General features: G+C 42.2%; 1 protein-coding gene across 1 annotated transcript in view; it reads left to right on the forward strand.

Moving 5' to 3' along the window:
• The first annotated feature begins 14173 nt into the window (after nucleotides 1-14173).
• STAC (SH3 and cysteine rich domain) overlaps nucleotides 14174-21737 on the forward strand; it is a 111999-nt gene continuing 104435 nt past the window's right edge. The window contains exon 1 of the mRNA XM_061195245.1: nucleotides 14174-14500. Within this exon, the coding sequence (XP_061051228.1) occupies nucleotides 14390-14500 (111 nt within the window). The 5' untranslated portion in view covers nucleotides 14174-14389. The remainder of the gene's footprint in view (nucleotides 14501-21737) is intronic.

Consider the following 21737-nt stretch of genomic DNA (forward strand, 5'->3'; position numbering starts at 1 on the left):
ACTTCACTCTGTATGACAGACTCTTAAGTCCATCCACCTCACTACAAATAACTCAATTTCATTTCTTTTTATGGCTGAGTAATATTCCATTGTATATATGTGCCACATCTTCTTTATCCATTCATCTGTCGATGGACACTTAGGTTGCTTGCATGTCCTGGCTATTGTAGATAGAGTTGCAATGAACACTGTGGTACATGACTCTTTTTGAATTATGGTTTTCTCAAGGTATATGCTCAGTAGTGGGATTGCTGGGTCATACGGTAGTTCCATTTTTAGTTTTTTAAGGAACCTCCACACTGTTCTCCATAGTGGCTGTATCAGTTTACATTCCCACCAACAGTGCAAGAGGGTTCCGTTTTCTCCACACCCTCTCCAGCATTTATTGTTTGTAGATTTTTTGATGATGGCCATTCTGACTTCTGTGAGGTGATACCTCATTGTAGTTTTGATTTGCATTTCTCCAATGATTAGTGATGTTGAGCATTCTTTCATGTGTTTGTTGGCAATCTGTATATCTTCTTTGGAGAAACGTCTATTTAGGTCTTCTGCCCATTTTTGGATTGGGTTGTTTGTTTTTTTGATATTGAGCTGCATGAGCTGCTTGTAAATTTTGGAGATTAATCCTTTGTCAGTTGCTTCATTTGCAAATATTTTCTCCCATTCTGAGGGTTGTCTTTTGGTCTTGTTTATGGTTTCCTTTGCTGTGCAAAAGCTTTTACGTTTCATTAGGTCCCATTTGTTTACTTGTGTTTTTATTTCCATTTCTCTAGGAGGTGGGTCAAAAAGGATCTTGCTGTGATTTATGTCATGGAGTGTTCTGCCTATGTTTTCCTCTAAGAGTTTGATAGTGTCTGGCCTTACATTTAGGTCTTTAATCCATTTTGAGTGTATTTTTCTGTATGGTGTTAGGGAATCTTCTAATTTCATTCTTTTACATGTAGCTGTCCAGTTTTCCCAGCACCACTTATTGAAGAGGCTGTCTTTTCTCCATCGTATATTCTTGCCTCCTTTATCAAAAATGAGGTGACCATATGTGCGTGGGTTTATCTCTGGGCTTTCTATCCTGTTCCATTGATCTGTATTTCTGTTTTTGTGCCAGTACCATACTGTCTTGATTACTGTAGCTTTGTAGTGTAGTCTGAAGTCTGGGAGCCTGAATCCTCCAGCTCTGTTTTGCTTTTTCAAGATTGCTTTGGCTATTCAGGGTCTTTTGTGTTTCCATACAAACTGTGAAATTTTTTGTTCTAGTTCTGTGAAGAACGCCATTGGTAGTTTGATTGGGATTGCATTGAATCTGTAGATTGCTTTGGGTAGTATAGTCATTTTCACAATGTTGATTCTTACAATCCAAGAGCATGGTATATCTCTGCATCTGTTTGTATCATCTTTAATTTCTTTCATCCGTGTCTTATAGTTTTCTGCATACAGGTCTTTTGTCACCTTAGGCAGGTTTATTCCTAGGTATTTTATTCTTTTTGTTGCAGTGGTAAATGGGAGTGTTTCCTTAATTTCTCTTTCAGATTTTTCATCATTAGTGTATAGGAATGCAAGAGATATTCTGTGCATTAATTTTGTATCCTGCTACTTTACCAAATTCATTGATTAGCTCTAGTAGTTTTCTGGTAGAGTCTTATAGTATCATGTCATCTGCAAACAGTGACAGTTTTACTTTTTCTCTTCTGATTTGGATTCCTTTTATTTCCTTTTCTTCTCTGATTGCTGTGGCTAAAACTTGCAAAACTATGTTAAATAATAGTGGTGAGAGTGGACAACCTTGTCTTTTTCCTGATCTTAGTGGAAATGGTTTCAGTTTTTCACCATTGAGAATGATGTTGGCTGTGGGTTTGTCATATATTGCTTTTATTATGTTGAGGTAAGTTCCCTCTGTGCCTACTTTCTGGAGGGTTTTTATCATGAATGGGTGTTGAATTTTCTCGAAAGCTTTTTATGCATCTATTGAGATGATCATGTGGTTTTTCTCCTTCAATTTGTTAATATGGTGTATCACATTGATGGATTTGCGTATATTGAAGAATCCTTGCATTTCTGGGATAAACCCCACTTGATCATGGTCTATGATCCTTTTAATGTGCTGTTGGATTCTGTTTGCTAGTATTTTGTTGAGGATTTTTGCATCTATGTTCATCAGTGATATTGGCCTGTAGTTTTCTTTCTTTGTGACATCTTTGTCTGGTTTTGGTATCAGGGTGATGGTGGCCTCGTAGAAGGAATTTGGGAGTGTTCCTCCCTGTGCTATATTTTGGAAGAGTTTGAGAAGGATAGGTGTTAGCTCTTCTCTAAATGTTTGATAGAATTTACCTGTGAAGCCATCTGGTCCTGGGCTTTTGTTTGTTGGAAGATTTTTAATCACAGTCTCAATTTCAATGCTTGTGATTGGTCTGTTTATATTTTCTATTTCTTCCTGGTTTAGTCCCGGATGGTTGTGCTTTTCTAAGGATTTGTCCATATCTTCCAGGTTGTCCATTTCATTGGCATAGAGTTGCTTGTAGTAATCTCTCATGATCCTTTGTATTTCTGCAGTGTCAGTTGTTACTTCTCCTTTTTCATTTCTAATTCTATTGATTTGAGTCTTCTCCCTTTTTTTCTTGATGAGTCTGGCTAATGGTTTATCAATTTTGTTTATCTTCTCAAAGAACCAGCTTTTAGTTTTGTTGATCTTTGCTATTGTTTCCTTCTTTTCTTTTTCATTTATTTCTGATCTGATCTTTATGATTTCTTTCCTTCTGCTAACTTTGGGGTTTTTTTGTTCTTCTTTCTCTAATTGTTTTAGGTGTAAGTTTAGGTTGTTTATTTGAGATGTTTCTTGTTTCTTGAGGTAGGATTGTATTGCTATAAAATTCCCTCTTAAAACTGCTTTTGCTGCATCCCGTAGGTTTTGGGTCGTCATGTTTTCATTGTCATTTGTTTCTAGGTATTTTTTGATTTCCTCTTTGATTTCTTCAGTGATCTCTTGGTTATTTAGTAGCGTATTGTTTAGGCTCCATGTGTTTGTATTTGTTACATTTTTTTTTTCCTGTAACTGATATCTAGTCTCATAGTGATGTGGTTGGGAAAGATACATCATACGAATTCAATTTTCTTAAACTTACCAAGGCTTGATTTGTGACCCAAGATATGATCTATCCTGGAGAATGTTCCATGAGCACTTGAGAAGAAAGTGTATTCTGTTGTTTTTGGATGGAATGTCCTATAAATATCAATAAAGTCCACCTTGTTTAATGTATCATTTAAAGCTTGTGTTTCCTTATTTATTTTCATTTTGGATGATCTGTCCATTGGTGAAAGTGGGGTACTAAAGGCCCCTACTATGACTGTGTTACTGTTGATTTCCCCTTTTATGGCTGTTAGCATTTGCCTTATGTATTGAGGTGCTCCTATGTTGGGTGCATAAATATTTACAATTGTTATATCTTCTTCTTGAATTGATTCCTTGATCATTATGTAGTGTCCTTCTTTGTCTCTTGTAAAAGTCTTTATTTTAAAGTCTATTTTGTCTGATATGAGAATTGCTACTCCAGCTTTCTTTTGATTTCCATTTGCATGGAATATCTTTTTCCATCCCCTCACTTTCAGTCTGTATGTGTCCCTAGGTCTGAAGTGGGTCTCTTGCAGACAGCATATATACGGGTGTTGTTTTTGTATCCATTCAGTCAGTCTGTGTCTTTTGGTTGCAGTATTTAATCCGTTTACATTTAAGGTAGTTATCAATATGTATGTTCCTATTACCAGTTTCTTAATTGTTTTGGGTTTGTTATTGTAGGTCTTTTCCTTCTCTTGTGTTTCCTGCATAGAGAATTTCCTTTAGCATTTGTTGTAAAGCTGGTTTGGTGGTGCTGAATTCTCTTAGCCTTTGCTTGTCTGTAAAGGTTTTGAATTCTCCGTCGAATCTGAATGAGATCCTTGCTGGGTAGAGTAATCTTGGTTGTAGGTTTTTCCCTTTCGTCCCTTTAAATATGTCCTGCCACCCCCTTCTGGCTTGCAGAGTTTCTGCTGAAAGATCAGCTGTTACCCTTATGGGGATTCCCTTGTACGTTATTTGTTGTTTTTCCCTTGCTGCTTTCAATAATTTTTCTTTGTATTTAGTTTTGGTAGTTTGATTAATATGTGTCTCAGCATGTTTCTCCATGGATTTATCCTGTATGGGACTCTCTGTGCTTCCTAGACTTGATTGACTACTTCCTTTCCCATATTAGGGAAGTTTTCAACTATAATCTCTTCAAATATTTTCTGAGTCCCTTTCTTTTTCTCTTCTTCTTCTGGGACCCCTATAATTCGAATGTTGGTGCATTTAATGTTGTCCCAGAGGTCTCTAAGACTTTCCTCAATTCTTTTCATTCCTTTTTCTTTATTCTGCTTTGTGGTAGTTATTTCCATTATTTTACCGTCCAGATCAGTTATCTGTTCTTCTGCCTCAGTTATTCTGCTATTGATTCCTTCTAGAGAATTTTTAATTTCATTTATTGTGTTGTTCATGATTGTTTGTTTGCTCTTTAGTTCTTCTAGGTTCTTGTTAAATGTTTCTTTTATTTTCTCCATTCTATTTCCAAGATTTTAGATCATCTTTACTATCATTACTCTGAATTCTTTTTCAAGTGGACTGCCTATTTCCTCTTCATTTGTTAGGTCTGGTGGGTTTTTACCCTGCTCCTTAATCTGCTGTGTGTTTCCCTGTCTTCTCCTATTGCTTTCCTTACTGTGTTTGGGGTTTCCTTTTCACAGGCTGCAGGTTCGTAGTTCCTGTTTTTTTTTTTTTTGATGTCTGCCTCCAGTGGGTAAGGTTGGTTCAGTGGGTTGTGTATGCTTCCTGGTGGAGGGTACTAGTGCCTATGTTCTGGAGGATGAGGCTGGATCTTGTCTTTCTTGTGGGCAGGACTGCGTTTGGTGGTGTGTTTTGGGGGGTCTGTGACCTTATTATGATTTTAGGCAGCTTCTCTGCTAATGGGTGAGGTTGTGCTCCTGTCTTGCTAATTGTTTGGCATAGGGTGTCCAGCACTGTAGCTTGCTGGATGTTGAGTGGAGCTGGGTCTTAGCGTTGAGATGGAGATCCCTGGGAGAGCTTTTGCCGTTTGATATTATGTGGGGCTGGGAGGTCTCTGGTGGACCAATGTCCTGAACTCGGCTCTCCCACCTCAGAGGCACAGGCCTGACACCCGGCTGGAGCACCAAGACCCTGTCAGCCACATGGCTTTGGAGTATTTAGGTAGAATAGCAAGAATTCTTCATCCTGGTGTATCAGGCACTGGGTGCTCACCTCATCTCTAGAATGACCTTCTTCTGCTCCTTTTGGAAGACTGCAACTTTACCTTCCAATATTATTTTTTCTTTCCTTTGGTGAATCTTCCCCCTTGCTTCTCAGTGGAATTAGCTCTTTCTTCCCCTGGTTCCTACGGCCTGCTCTTCATACACAGGATTATTCTTTGTCCCAGTTCTGCCTTCTTTTTTAAGCTGGATTTTTCTTTGGGTCAGGGAATATGCTGGAACTAATAAAGTGCCTGGTACATAGCAGGTCTCAACAACTGTCGATAAATAAATCAGTGAATCAATTAAGGACTTCATTTATTTAGACATCTCTACCTTATTTTGTAATGATCTCAAATATCTTAAGCTGAATAATAACTCCTTACCCCCATGACCACCTAAGAGGTAGAAGCAACAAGACATGGTGACTTACTAGATAAGGGGGTTAAAGAAAAGCAAGTGGTAAAATAGGGCAGATCTTACTTAAAATCTGGGTGTTTATCTGATTGTATACATTAGCAGGTCTAACTGCATTCTAAGGAACTCAGTGATTCCACACAGTAGAGTTACTAGCCAGCCTGGGCTTCCTCAATGTCCTCAGCCATTACTTGGTAGACTTGGGTGTTTTAGCAGCTTGCATTTAGCGGAGGAAACAGGGGAGTAAGGTGCAAACAACAACTACCTCCAAAGGTTTGTTGAATAACAGCTCCATTGATACCATCTCTCACTGTACCCTGCACCAAATAAGTTATCATTATTAACTGAGGAGGCAAAATTCCCATTTTTCTGGCCAACTCTGCAAGAATAAAGACAGATGAGGGACTTCCCTGGTGGCGCAGTGGTTAAGAATCCACCTGCCAATGCAGGGGACACAGGTTCGAGCCCTGGTCCGGGAAGATCCCACATGCCGTGGAGCAACTAAGCCCGAGTGCCACAACTACTGAGCCTGCGCTCTAGAGCCGGGGAGCCACAACTACTGAAGCCCACATGCTTTAACTACTGAAGCCTGCATGCCTAGAGCCCATGGTCCACAGCAAGAGAAGCCACTGCTTGCCGCAACTAGAGAAAGCCCGCGCACAGCAACGAAGACCCAACGCAGCCAAAAACAAATAAATAAATAATTTTAAAAAAGAAAAAAAGACAGATGAAACATAGGTATGTTTCCTAAGTCCAGGCTCTATGGGTAAGTTTGCCTTGGCTATGGAGGGAAGAAAATGGTGTTTAAGTCTTAAGGCCTGAGTCATCTTTTCCAAGCCAATTGTCAAGTGCCTGATGGATGGCTCAGGGCTGCCAAGTGAGTTATCGGAGGAACACAGAGGGTTACAGAAGGCAGAAGGACAAAGCAGTAATATAACCCCTCCCTGGAAAACACTGTAAAGAGAATTTTTGAGATTCATTTGTCCCCAGCATGAGTCTACAAGCTTTTAGAACATTGTTCAAAATAAGTGCAAAGCTTTATGGATAAACAGCAGGAGCTATTAGGTGTTTATGCTGGCATTCCTGTTCTGTGTTTTGAACATCAGTCTTACTGCTTACTTCTAGGGGTGTAATTTAAGATACATCATGATTAATAGATGCTCAACATCACTAATCATTAGAGAAATGCAAATCAAAACCACACTGAGGTATCACCTCACACCGGTCAGAATGGCCATCATCAAAAAATGTAGAAACAATAAATGCTGGAGAGGGTGTGGAGAAAAGGGAACCCTCGTGCACTGTTGGTGGGAATGTAAATTGATACAGCCACTATGGAGAACAGTATGGACGGTATGAGCAGTATCCTTAAAAAACTAAAAATAGAACTACCATATGACCCAGCAGTCCCACTACTGGGCATATACCCTGAGAAAACCATAATTCAAAAAGACACATGCACCCCAATGATCATTGCAGCACTCTTTACAATAGCCAGGATGTGGATGCAACCTACGTGTCCATCAACAGATGAATGGATAAAGAAGATGTGGCACATATATACAATGGAGTATTACTCAGCCATAAAAAGGAACAAAATTGAGTTATTTGCAATGAGGTGGATGGACCTAGAGTCTGTGAAACAGAATGAAGTAAATCAGAAAGAAAAACAAATACCGTATGCTAACGTACATATATGGAATCTAAAAAAAAAGATACAGATGAACCTAGCGGCAGGGCAGGAATAAGGACGCAGACATAGAGAACGGACTGGAGGACACAGGGGAGAAGGGGAAGCTGGGACGAAGTGAGAGAGTGGCATGGACATATATACACTACCAAATGTAAAATAGATAGCTAGTGGGAAGCAGCTGCACGGCACAGGGAGATCAGCTAGGTGCTCTGTGACCACCTAGAGGGGTGGGATAGGGAGGGTGGGAGGGAGGCTCAAGAGGGAGGAGATATGGTTATATATGTATACATATAGCTGATTCACTATGTTATACAGCAGAAACTAACACGACATTGTAAAGCAATTATACTCTAATAAACATGTAAAAAATATATATATACCAATATATGCATGTGCTTCTAGAAGGAGGCTTACCAAAATGCTAATAGTTATTACCAATAGGTGGTGGAAGGTTTTTACTTTCTTCACTATTCTTTTTGAATACTGCCTGAATAATGATAAAGCTATTGTTTTGGAAATGAACAGAAAACCTAACTCAAAGCTAATATATTTGACCAAAATCATATGACTAATAATAATATCAAAACCAGGCATTTAATCCTCTAATACTTATAGAAATCCATTGAAATAGGGATTATTATACCATTTTGGACTCAAGGAAGCCAAGGCTGAGAGAGATCAAACCAATTGTCTAAGATCTCATTGCTTGTGAGCAGAGGAGCTGGGATGTTTGGAGTTCAAGTTCATGGCCTTTCCACGAAATGTAGAATAAAGATTAAAGTTGCTCTCTTCTCACCAAGATAATAACCAACTAGAAGCAGCCCACGCATGCTGTCTTTAGAGAAAAAGGTAGATCTTAACCAGAAAGCAGCTGCGTGGGGCGTGGACCTTGTGCCCTTTTCTAGGCACCTCCAGTGGGAGATGATTCCAATGCAGCCAAACAGTGCTCTCCAAATATTATCTACTATTCATGTTGCTGTTATTCTTGTTGATTGGTACTTAGAAAAAACAAGGTGAGGATGCTTCAGCTGGATCTCATTCACCTTGACAGTATGTCTCCAAATTTAATGATTCACTTTGTCGCTGAGGAGAGACCAGTCCAGAGTTGCCGTGAGGACTGCAGACAGGCATTAACAGTTGCTCACAGTAGGGGCTGTTGTTGTTGTTGTTATTGTTTTGTTAGCTGTAAGACTTTGGACAAAGCCCTTGATTTCTCTGGGCTTGAAGGCAGGTGCATCAAACAAGGTAGCCTGAGCGTGAGGATTAATGCTGGGATTCCTGGCCCTCCTTTACAGGCTGAATGCCCAGTTTGTCTTGACTTCTTGGCTATTCCTTTCAAAGTGTAGATGTGGTTATTTTTTACTCTTAAGATAAAAGAATGGAGTGGGCAATGCTTCATTCTTTGAGGACTCTCCCCGTGCCTTTCATTATGCCTCTGGCTCTCAAATTGCATCATTCCTTCCCTTTAAGGCCTGTGGCCTCTTCACCAGATCTGGGTTCTGCCAATGTTTGGGGTTCAGCAGAGTAGAGCCAAAACTTGGCCCAGAAGCAGGATAGATCTGAGTTCAAATCCCATGCTCACTGTGGAACCTAGGATAATTATCTTTATCTTGCTAAGGTTTTGTAGGGATTAAATGAAATAACATATAGAAAATGTCTATAACATAGTAGAAGCCCAATATATGTTAGCCATTGTTATTATCAACAATCTAATTGCCAAACCCTATGTCCTTTTCATATGTCTCATTACCCATTACCCATGATGACATCAGACATGGAGAACCACTCCTTTATTGAGACCCTCTCTCCTTTACCCTTGTCAGTTCTCCACCCCCTGGACATTCTAATTATCCTCCCTTTTCCCTTTTCCTTGTTGTTCTTTTTTGTACCCCTCATAGTTATGGCTGTTTTAGTTAAGTAATCTTGATAGTATGTTTTTATCAAATGGCTGTAGAAGAAGCCAAAGTCCATAGAATGAAAGTCCAGTCGTTTTATCCAGACTTGGAGCAGAGCAATGGGAGAAGGCTGAAAGCATCATATACTCTTCTGCTCACCAGTGTTACTGCAAAAGGCAGTTGCATGTAGTCAGGAGGAGGGCTTTGGTCTCTTTACAAATGAATGAATGAGTAAATAAACCAGGAGAGGGAGCATGAAGTTCAAGTTTGTGAAGATACATTTCTGCACACCTCACACTTCTGCTGGCTTGATATTTAACCAGTAACCAGAGTGAAATAGACCATGAAGGGAAGCTACAAAAATCACAGGGTCCTGCCCCAGTCCCGAGACTTAGGATAATTATTTGCAACTTGAATTTCCCAGCCTCCGATAGAAATGAGGTCATCTTGACACCCATGGCTGAAGTGTCACCACAGCTTCTAATGCAGGACCTCCAGTCTTCTGTGAGGTCTCACCCCAGCATCACTGGGAGTCCTGAAGGGATATCTCACACAGAGCCATGAAAAAGTGCACTTCTGCTCAGGGATGTCAGCACTTTATCAGGTGACCTCTGGGAATCACCATCCACTAACTCCAGTACATGGAGACCATCAGTCCTCTCCACTGTCCTCTGGGCATCACTGCCCAGTGTCCCCTTAATACCAGGTCAGGGCCGGCATTCATGACAATGTGGGAGGACTCTCATCACTCTAGGACTTGGAATCAGGCATGGTCGCCTAGGTCCCAAGGTGGCAATGCCTGTGACCCAAGCCTCAAGGCATCCTACACAAATATAGTGCCATCCCCTTCTGCCAGCAGCCCTCTCCCCACAGACTGAGACAAAGTAGTGTTCTGTCCACCTGCACTCCCATTCCCAGAGACAAGCTGTGGACCTAACATCCTTTGTGCAGACCCCTTACCTCCCCAAACCAGTGAACTCCCCGTTCACAGACAGCGTGACTCTCAGTTTAAGGTACTCTCTTAAGCCAATAAAGACAAAATCCTCAATATCTAGGAGTTTGTTTGATTTTAAATCATACTGTTTTCTAGAAGTATCCAGGGTCTTTCTCCATTCACAGTGTGCAGGGCACATGGAGTAACTAATGTCTAGGGCATGTCAGAACTCGGAGGCTACAAAAGCAGTCTCCTTTCATCATCAGCTAGAGGCAGCGGAAACAAGATGAGCACGGCATGGTCCTGCCCTAGTGGAGCTCAGAGCCCATAGGAGGACAGGCCACTTCGTCATTTATTACTCAGGGAAGGATGGCATGAGAACACGGCATTGGTTTGGAAACCTAAATCAGACTAAAGGAGTCAAGGAAGGAGACTTCAAGAGTACTAAATGTTTGGAGATGTGTTTTGAAGAACAAAAGAAGTTAGCTAAATAACAAACCATGAGATGGAAAGGGAATTATGTGAAAGCAACACACGAGGAAAGGCTTGATTAGTTTTGGCAGCTACAGGTAATTCCACAATTTCCTAGGAAATGTAGCTATTATTTATCAGACCAAGGATTTCTGTTACTAGGATGGGGGTGCAGTGAGGAGGAAGGATGTACTAGCTCCTTTAACATTTCCCTCAAGGGGACCATGTTTAAACTTACGTTATTGGAGAATGACTAGCGTTAATCAAAGCTAAGCATTTACTAAAATGAAAGATGACATCTTACAGCTGCTCTTCAATTCGTAAAAAAAAAACCAAAGATGAAATATGTCTTGTTATAAGCCACAATGTGCTTGCCCACCAAGATTGTAATTTTCCATGGACCCTGGGGGCTTTACTTTCTCAGGAAACCCCTCTCTGGTCCCGCACTAGTTCAGACCCTGCATCTGTACACACTCATTAGAGTCCTGTACTGTTCCTTCTCACAGTTCATGAAAAATGTGTGTGTGTGTGTGTGTGCACGTGTGTGTGAACGTGTGTGTGATTTAATTAATCTGTATCTTTCACCAGTTTCAAAGTTCCAGGAGAACAGTCTTTTTCTTTTTTTAACTTTTTATTTTATATTGGAGTATAGCCGATTAACAATGTTATAGTTTCAGGTGCACAGCAAAGCACCTCAGCTGTACATATACATGTGTCCATCCTCCCCCAGACTCCCCTCCCATCCAGGCTGCCACATAACTCCAGGAGAACAGTCTTAAATCTCTGTTTTCTCTCTGCAGTATCATTAGTTTCTAGCACAATGTCTGGTACAAAATACATGCTTGATAAAGATGTGTTCATTCTGGGACTTACCTGGTGGTGCCGTAGTTAAGAATCCACCTGTCAATGCAGGGGACACGGGTTCGAGCCCTGCTCTGGGAAGATCCCACATGCCGTGGAGCAACTAAGCCCGAGTGCCACAACTACTGAGCCTGCGCTCTAGAGCCCTCAAGCCACAACTACGGAGCCCGAGTGCCACAACTACTGAAGCCCACGCGCCTAGAACCTGTGCTGCACAACAAAGAGAAGCCACCTCAGTGAGAAACCGTGCACCGCAACGAAGAGTAGCCCCCGCTCGCCGCAACTAGAGAAAGCCCGCGCGCAGCAACGAAGACCCAATGCAGCCAAAAATAAAAATAAATAAAATAAAATTTATAAAAAAAAAAAGATGTGTTGATTCTGCTGCTCCTGCCATTGTGTGCTGTTACTGTTGTGACTTTGGCTGTTACAATTTCATCTCGATTGAGCAAACAAGAATTGTGTTTTGAGGAGGAGAAAGCTGTAGTCATCAGGTTAGCCAGTATGGCCTGGTCATATGAGAGGCTAAGGGTCACGGGGGTATTTAGAGCACTCAGAGCCAAGGGCCAAGTAAGAGGCTGTCACTTAGAACAGAAGCTTTCAACTGATGTCCAGGACGGAAAGAGTAATAGGTTTGTTTTTTCCAAAGGACATGAGCTAGGGCAAACATGCAGGACCAAATACATAATTCACAGGGTACAGTGCAAAATGAAAATGCAGAGCCTCTTGCTCAAAAAGTATCAAGAATTTCAAGACGGTGACAGAAGAGCATTAACCCAAGTGCAGGGCCCTGTGTGACTACACAGGCTGCATACCCATTGTAATAGGGAAGGAAAATCTGATTCCATATTACATCTGTTCCTTTTCACTTCAACCCTTGTGTTCTGTTGTCTGCACTTAGTCATGCTGGCTCTGCACCTTTTGTAAAAGAATGTTGTCTATAGCCTGAAATATACAGCATAGCCTATTCTCTGACCTTTAAGAGTCCTTCCATATAGCGATAAAAAGTTGCAAAACAGAGAATAACAGTTGCCTTGTTAGAGGTTTACAGGAACATCCTGACCTATGTGGATAGCTGGAAGAACAAAGAATTCTTACACCAAGAAGTTCACAACAACTAACCACGTCCTTCCTTCATCTTGCCTTTAAAAGTGCTTTGCTGAAACCCTTCGAGGAGTTTGGGGGTTTCGGGGCATGAACCACCTGTTTCCTTGCATGGCCCTTCAATAAACCTTTCTCTGCTCCAAACTCCGATTTTTCAGTTTGTTTGGCTTTACTGTGCATTGGGCACAAGAACTTGCATTTGCTAACACCGTGAAGCTGGCCTTGCAAACATTTATAGCTATTAAATAAAATCTGAACATAAGTTTGTAGTTTCCTGTTGGAAAATTAAGGAGTTTTGTATTTGGTGGGGGGAAGCCTTTTAAATATCCAGATGTAGGACTTCCCTGGTGGCCCGGTGGTTAAGAATCCGCCTGCCAATGCAGGGGACATGGGTTCGAGCTCTGGTCCGGGAAGATCCCACATGCCGTGGAGCAACTAAGCCTGTGCGCCACAACTACTGAGCCTGCGCTCTAGAGCCTGCAAGCCACAACAGCTGAGCCCGTGTGCCACAACTACGGAAGCCCGTGCGCCTAGAGCCCGTGCTTTGCAGCAAGAGAAGCCCCCTATCGCCACAACTAGAGAAAGCCCATGCACAGCAACGAAGACCCAATGCAACCAAAAATAAATAAATAAAATAAATAAATTTATTTTAAAAAATCCAGATGTATTTCCTTTCCCTGCACACTGAAGGTTTCCTTCAAAAGATACTGGATTCTTCTGCCCCTTTATCCCATGGGGCCATCTCTCTGTTTCCGAAAGATCTACTAAGGCGTAGGTACTGGTTTGCCCCTCTGTAAACAGCCCTGACATCCTTGCTGTACTGCAACACCCATTGCTCCTCAGCTATGAAGATTTGGCCTAGATTTAAGGCTCCACAGTCCAAAAAGCATGGATTTTGATGGCAAAATGGGTTCAGATCCCAGCTCCACCACTGACAGTTTAGCGACTTGGAGCAAATTACTGAGCCTCCCAGTTTTCTCATCTATAAATGCGACTGATAATACTTAGCCTAATAAGGTGGCTCTGAGTATTAAATACGGTAAAAAGTGTGACGGCTTAGCACATAAATGCACAACAAAACTAGGACACATCCACATTTTGCAGTATCCCCCTGCTTTAGTCCAAAACTGAACCGAGGAAGGAGGAGCGCCCTCAGGCCAGGGAACTCCAGCTCTGCTTCCTCCGTCACTGAACCCTATAAATAACTTGGCTAAGTCACCGGCTCCCTGAGAGTCGATGTTTCATCAGGGTGCAGGAGGGAGTTGCTGCAGGTGGTCTCTCCGGCTGGATCATTCATTCGGGCGTTTGGTCTGAATTTTCCGTCTACTTCCTAAAGCATCTCCCCGACCGTGCTGTGCGCGCCCAGCCTCCCCGGAGGGCCTCCCGAGGGCGCTGCCCACTTTTGCCCCGCTGCTCCCCGCGGGGGCCCGCGCAGCCCCGCCCCGGAGCCACCTCCCGCCCCTCTTCTCCGGGGGGCGGGCCAGCCCAAGCCCAGTCACGACTGTGCGGTCCCCCGCGAGGTGGCAGCGGGCGCGGTGGGGCGGCGCGCTTTCCCCCTGCCCGCGGGGGTGCCGGGGAGGTGGGCAGGGCCGGGGCGGGGGCGAGGCCGGAGGAGGACGCGTCGGCGCCTCGGCGAGGATGGGAGTCCCCGGCCTCCGGAGCTGAGCAAGCCGGCCCGCGGCGGGGAGGGCGCGCCGCAGGGAGGCTAGCCTCGCTCTTCCTCCGGGAGCCCAACACCTTTCCCGCGCCGCCAAGATGATCCCCCCGAGCGGCGCCCGCGAGGACGGCGTGGACGGGCTGCCCAAGGAGACGACGAACGCCGAACAACCGCCCTCTCCTGCATCCACCGGCAGCCAGGAATCCAAGGTACCGCGCACGCTTGCCCCAAGAGGATACAAACTCACTCTCCTTCTCTCCTCTGTCCACCTTTGTTTCCTCCCTACTGGCGCTGGCGCCAGAGTCTGAGACGCGTCCCCAGTGCTTCTCAAGGACTGTACCTCCCTTGAGACTTGAATGTACGGCAGGACTCGCTGATAGCGATGCTGGACCACATCCCTGGAGACCCAGCTTTCTTGCCCACACAGCCCGGGGGCTTTGCGCAGGGCTTCCACCCTGCGAGCACCCTTAATTCAGTTGACTCCGGGTTCAGATAGCTTTCTTGGGTGGTGATGGCGTGGTTCTGTGCTTTGAACCTGCATGTACCCAAAGCGCGTGTAGGTATTAGGTGGCTTCTGAAGGCTGAGGGACAAACAGCCCAGGGATACTCCTCCAGAAAAGCTGGGGCACTTGCGGACCAGCAGAGGTTTGCCTGTATCCCAAAGGTCTGAGACCGTTTGCTTAACAGGGCTCAGATACAGCTCATTTCAGAAAAACTAGGGAAATGACGCGTTCTCGGGAAAGTTGATGTTCCTCTTGTGGAAGTTAATCCTTGGACTTACACTTGCTTTCATGAGAGTTACACTGACATACACAAAACCAACCCCGCAGCACTTCTGTCACTGGTACACTTCCTCTGAAACTCTCGTGGGTGCCAGGCACATGTTTGGAAATCTTGGAAGAGGATAAAGTAAAATGCAGCTGCTAGCTGTGCGATGCCAAATGGCATCTCAGCCGGGAGTGAAAACCATAAGATGGAGTTTGTAGTTATATGGATTTTTTAAGGGCAGGGCTCCTGGCTCTTTATCCAGATCTCCTTTTGCGTTCCCTGGATGTCTTTGGAATGTGGGGCAGTTCCTGTATAGGAATGAAGGAAAGGAGGATGCCAGTCTGGAGGGCAGGTCAGATGGGGCAAAGAAGAGTCCCATCCTTATCTCCCTTCACACACATCCCTGGAAGCCATTGACAAATCAGCAGGATCAAAAGCACAGCTAAGTGGCTCTCAGTTTAAGTGATGTTGCCCACTGTGTGTACCCCAGCCTTCAAAAGTTAACCATCAGAGATGCTAATCCAAGGCAGAGAGCTTTGCATTATCTTTATTTTATTTTTTTGATAAATTTCTCACCTGAAATATGTGTGTCAACTTTTCTAAAACGCAGTTGGAAATGGGAGCAAAACCCCACCTTCCAGAATCATTGTGAGGCATAGTAAGTACAGTGTAAGGACTATACATCCCAGTACAGTGTAAGGACTCGATCCATGTTTACCCTTTTCCTTCCTGAGATAAGGAGATGGGATCCATCTCACCATAGATAATTCACTCCAAATCCATCTCACAACCCATACACATGGACCGTTACCCCTCCGACCAGAAGTTTCTGGCTGTCTCATCATTGTGCATCATTGACCTTCATTCACCTAAGTGATATGGGGTAGTGGCCACTTCAGAGGTGATCTAGAATACTGTAAATGAATGCAGCTAAACTCAAGAGTGAAACTAGTATTCAACTTTTTGAATTGGGCCTGTTGCTCTGCAGTAGGTATGTTCTGGAAAGCGCTTAGGATTTGCTTATACAGCAGCACAGTTCAAACACACTGTATGGGCTTGCTATTTATAGATATCCTAATGTAAATTCTTTGGCAAAGCAAAACCTACATATGTAATACCCGTCATTATCCACCAACTTATCTGGTTAATGGTTTCGGATCTGCACACGTCAATTTTTCTCAAAGTGTATTTATACATTCCTAAATTTGCTGTCATGGCTTAGGTGTTCTTAATCAGTGGAGATGGGCTGTGGGGGGCCCATGAACCCCAAGAAATTGAATGCAAAATGGTGTGCCTGAAGGTGAAATTTTGGGGGGGGCATAGTGTTTTTGATACTCTCCAAGGGGCCCATGCTTCTCAAAAAGGCTAAACTGCGGATGTGGAGGGGGTATGGTAAGGGAACATTAGGATGGCATGAAACAGAAGTAGAGGCAGGCTGTATTTATTCTGCACTGGCAGTGCCACATTTGAAAGCTTATTGGCGTTAACAAGGATCCTCCACCCTGAGGATGAGCGTCTGGTAGGAGAATGTGGACATGTAGTCATCCCATCTTACTCTCCTCTGAAGTGGTTTGTTTGTCAAAATACTGTGTGGGACAGAATGGTCCAGCCCCTCTGGACAGTAAACTTTCTCAAGAAAGACTTTTAAAATTAGTTTTTTCTTTTATTTTATTAAAGCCTAGTTGACTTACAGTATTGTATTAGTTTCAGGTGTACAACCTAGCGATTCAATGTCTTTATAGATTAGTCATCATGCAAAGTTAGTATAATATTATTAACTACATTCCCTGTGCTGTACATTGCATCCCTGTGACTTGCTTATTTTATAGCTAGTAGTTTGTACCTCTTAATCCCCTTCACCTCATTCACTCATTCCCCCCACCTCCCTCCCCTCTGGCAATCACTACTTTATTCTCTGTATCTGTGAGTCCGTTTCTGTTTGGTTATATATGTTCATTTGTTTTGATTGTTAGGTTTCACTACACATTTTTAAAATAACTTTTTTCTCTCATGATAAGAGTAACAAATGCTCTGTGGAAATTTGAAAAGTCCTGAAAAAAAATTTTTAAAATTCCCCACTGGTCACAGTTCAGGGACAACTACTGATATCTTGATTGTATATTTGCCTCTTTTCATTGATTTTTGTATTTACACAGTTGAGAGAACAATAGTGAGCATCTACTGAGTGCCTGGTCTGTCAGGCACAACTTGACCCTTCATGATAACCCTGTGAGGGAGACTGTGCTGTTATTTCTGTTTTATGGATAGGGAAGCGGGAACTCAGAAAGGTTAGGTGGCTTCCCCCATGATTGTATAGTTAGTTGAGTGACACAGCAAGGACAGGGACCCAGACAGCATGGCTCTGGAGGACAAGTTGTCAACCACCTGCAGCCGTCTCTCATGCCTGTGTACTGTTTTACATCCTGTACTGTTTCACCTAACATCCTAACCAAGTATTTTATATGCCACTAAAAGCCATTTGCAACCGTATTTTGGTCTTCTCATCTTAAGAAATCTTTGAAAATAAATTGAGCCACATTATCACGTGAAATGATTAAAGCCCAGTTCTTATACAGCTTCTTTGCATTTGATTTTGCTACTCTTTCCCTAAAAGTATATTTACGGAAGTGATTAAATGGAATATCACAGAACCATCTGGAAAACCGGGCCACAGCAAACCCTTTGGTCTAGAGGGTCCATTAGAGAAGAATGATAATGATTCAATGCCCTGAGCACGTAAAATGTTTCCGGAAGTCCATTTCTGCAGATTCTTTGGAATGCTAAATCATAGAATATTAGAATTGGAAACACTGGAGATGATCTATTCTGGGTATTTGTAAAATTATGGATAATTTTTATTGTGTAAATTTATGGAAAATTTCAACACACACCAAAGTAGAGAAAATACGATAAAGAACCATCATGTACCTAATCACCTGGCTTCACCAATTATCAATTCATGGACGACCTTGTTTCATCTGTTACCCCCAGCACTACCCCCACCCCTCCCCATGCACACTGGATCATTTTAAAGCAAGTTCCAGACATCAAAGCATTTCATTCGTAAATATTTCCAGATGCATCTCTAAAGAATAAGGGCTCTTTTTGTAAACATGACTACAATCCCATTTTCACATACTCCAGGTGTTTTAAATCAAGGGTCAGTATATTCTTTGGAGGTCCACAAATTGTCTTTGGAATATCTGTGAACAACCAGAACTTTCAAAATTGCTCGTGTACATGTATATGTGTATTGTCTGGGGAAAGGATCCATAGTTTATACCAGCTCAATAAAGTGTTTTTAGCCTTCAAAGGTTATTTAAATATCCCCTCCCTTTCTTTTTCTCTGTCGAGTAAATCGAGGCCCAGAGAGAGGTAGTGACTTGCCTAAGATCACACAGGTAGTTACTGCCAATAGTCTAAGAACCCCGTCTTGGACCTTGGATACCCCAGCACAATTTCCTCAGAGTAAATTCCGGTAAGCACAAGTCATAATCTAGTTTATGTAGTTTTGTTTTTCATAAAATTAGTCAAGTTGAAAGAGTTTGAAAGCCACTAATGAACCTCACCCCTGTATCTTTCCACTAACTATCCCAGAAAGACCACAATCTAATTTATTTTCTAAGTGCTTGACAAAGACCATTGAATACTAAGAAAAATTTCATGTTTCAGCATCCCTTATTGCAATGAATGTCTTTTCTCCTACTAACTTATTGACAACGTAGAAATCTTACTAAGGTGTCACATGAAGTTTTGTATGGATGCCCTTTGCCATCACTTATATGACACAAAGTCACATTTTGATGATATGAAGGGATTATAGGTTTTGAGGTCAAATAAACAAGAGATCAAATCTCTTCTTATCAGTTGCCATCTTTGTGTCCATGGGCAAGCTGCCTAACCTCTCTGAGTCTCGGCTTCCTAAAATCTAGAATGGGGATGCTAATCCCCAATTGGCGTGGCTTTTCGTAAAGCCTGAGAATACGTAAAACACCCAATATGTTGAAAGCATTTGTAAGCATAAAGCATTGTTTACTTTCCCTTCCTGCTTCAAATTAGATGATTCTGTCACTGACCAATCACAAATGTCATCATTGGAAGAATTTCAATAATCAAATATGACGTTCCAATAGTATAACTGAGTTTTCCTCCCTTTGCACTTTCAGTTATACTGTTGACTGCAGTGAGGTTTCATCTTAGCTATGTTGCATCCCCAAGAAGATTAGCCATAGACTCACCAGCATGTGACTTTGATTTTGAAAGGTTGGTATAAGCCACCTAGGGCACCACTGGAGCCATGGACCGTGTCCCCTCATTCGTGGATGGTTCTCTCTGAATCTGGACCACCTTCTAAGCTATCGAGAAGCAATTCCTAACCATGAAGATGTGCCCTGCATCTCCCGGAAAGGTTTCTGTGTCCATCAATCAGCAGCTATTTATTGACTGCCTACTTTGTGGCCAGCTCACCCATTACATATATATGAAGCTATTATTGATAAGGAATTTAACTTCTACTCAGGGGAGAAGAAAGAGAATGGAACCTTGGCCTTGCATTCAAATTCCCTGGCGAGTCCAGACCATAGGCTATAGACCTATTAAATTGAAATCTGTGAGTGAAGGTCCCAGCAATCAGCATTTTTATAAAGCTTCCTTAGTGATTTCATTGTACAGCCAAGTTTGAGAAATACTGGTCTAGACTAAAAGAATTACAGAACGTCAAAGAAAGCAAGATATTTTCCCTTCCAGCCAAGATACTTGGAATCATTTGTATTTACTTTCTCTTCTTCTTCACTTCCCATTTATACTTCAATCCAAAGAAATGGTTCTGGCAAAAGTAACCTGCTGTTTCCTCCACATTGCCAAAGAATCTAAGCGTTGCTCAGATACAGCTGGATTTATAAGGTTGACTATGTCCTTATTAAGTTATTTTCATGATTATAAAAGTAATAATCACTAAATGTAGAAAACTGGAAAGCACAGAATATATAAAAACTCATTTATCACAAAATGACCTAGACATAAGTATTGTTAGGTTTTTTTGCTGTATTTCTTTCAGGTTTCCTTTTACACACACACACACACACGCTTGAAACAAAATTGAAATAATGTATACATAAATGCACCTTGTGTTTTTTCTTCTACCTAATGTTGTACATAAACAGTTTTCTTGTATTCTTAGATAAGTATTAAAGATGGTATATGTCATTGTTGTACCATATCTATTTCGTCAGTCTCTTCTGATGGTACATCTAGATTCTTTCTCAGCTTTCAAGCTTTAAAAAAATATCAGTATTTAAACAGGCTTCCTGATACATCAACATTTGAATATTTTTCTGATTCGTTTCATGGGAAGTAAAATTGCTAGGTCTGGATATAAACACTTTGAAGGTCTTTTTTTTTGAAGGTCTTTTATTCTCACTGACACAGCACTCTCTAGAAAGATCTATCATAGCTTTTTTTTTTTAGAATTTTTATTTTTATTATTTATTTTATTTTTATTTATTGGCTGTGTTGGGTCTTGGTTGCTGTACGCGGGCTTTCTCTAGTTGCGGCGAGTGGGGGGCTACTCTTCATTGCAGTGCGCGGGCTTCTCATTGTGGTTGCTTCTCTTGTTGCGGAGCATGGGCTCTAGGCACGTGGGCTTCAGTAGTTGTGGCTCACGGGCTCTAGAGCGCAGGCTCAATAGTTGTGACGCACAGGCTTAGTTGCTCCGCGGCATGTGGGCTCTTCCCGGACCAGGGCTCGAACCTGTGCCCCCTGCATTGGCAGGCGGATTCTTAACCACTGCGCCACCAGGGAAGCCCTATCATAGCTTTTTTTTCTTGTAAACTTTGAAGTGTAACATCATACCAAACAGTGCACACAAGATTACAGATCAATGAATTTTCAAAAAATAAATTATTGATCAGTATGTAACCAAAACAAAAATCAAGAAATAGAATGGGGCTTCCCTGGTGGCGCAGTGGTTGAGAATCTGCCTGCCAATGCAGGGGACACGGGTTCGAGCCCTGATCTGGGAAGATCCCACATGCCACGGAGCAACTAGGCCCGTGAGCAACAACTACTGAGCCTGTGCGTCTGGAGACTGTGCTCCGCAACAAGAGAGGCCGCGATAGTGAAGAGGCCCGCGCACCGCGATGAAGAGTGGCCCCCGCTTGCCGCAACTAGAGAAAGCCCTCGCACAGAAACGAAGACCCAACACAGCCAAAAATAAATATAAAAATAAATAAATAAATAAAAGATTACTAAAAAAAAAAAAAGAAATAGAATGTTATCAGCACCCCAGAATCTCCCTCATACCCTTTTCTGTCACTGCCTTCCCAAAGGTAAATAATATTTTGACTTCTAACAACATAAATTAACCTTCCTTTATATAAATGGAATCATACAGTATGTACTCTTTTATGCTTGGCTTCTTTCACTTAGCATTATGTTGTGAGATTCATTTATACCATTGCATGTAGCAATAGTTTTCGTTTTCATTGCTATATAGAATTCCACTGTGTGAATAGACCACTATTTAACCACTCTATTGATGGTGGACATTTGGATTGTTTCTTGGTTTTGGCTGCTAGAAGTTATACCACTTTGACCATCCTTATACATATTCCTTGTGGCGCCTCTGTTGGGTGTATACCTAGGAGCAACATTGCTCGGCTGTAGGGTGTACATAAGTTC

This window comes from Eubalaena glacialis, chromosome 7 (genome assembly GCF_028564815.1).
Source record: "Eubalaena glacialis isolate mEubGla1 chromosome 7, mEubGla1.1.hap2.+ XY, whole genome shotgun sequence".
Classification (NCBI taxonomy): Eukaryota; Metazoa; Chordata; class Mammalia; order Artiodactyla; family Balaenidae; genus Eubalaena; species Eubalaena glacialis.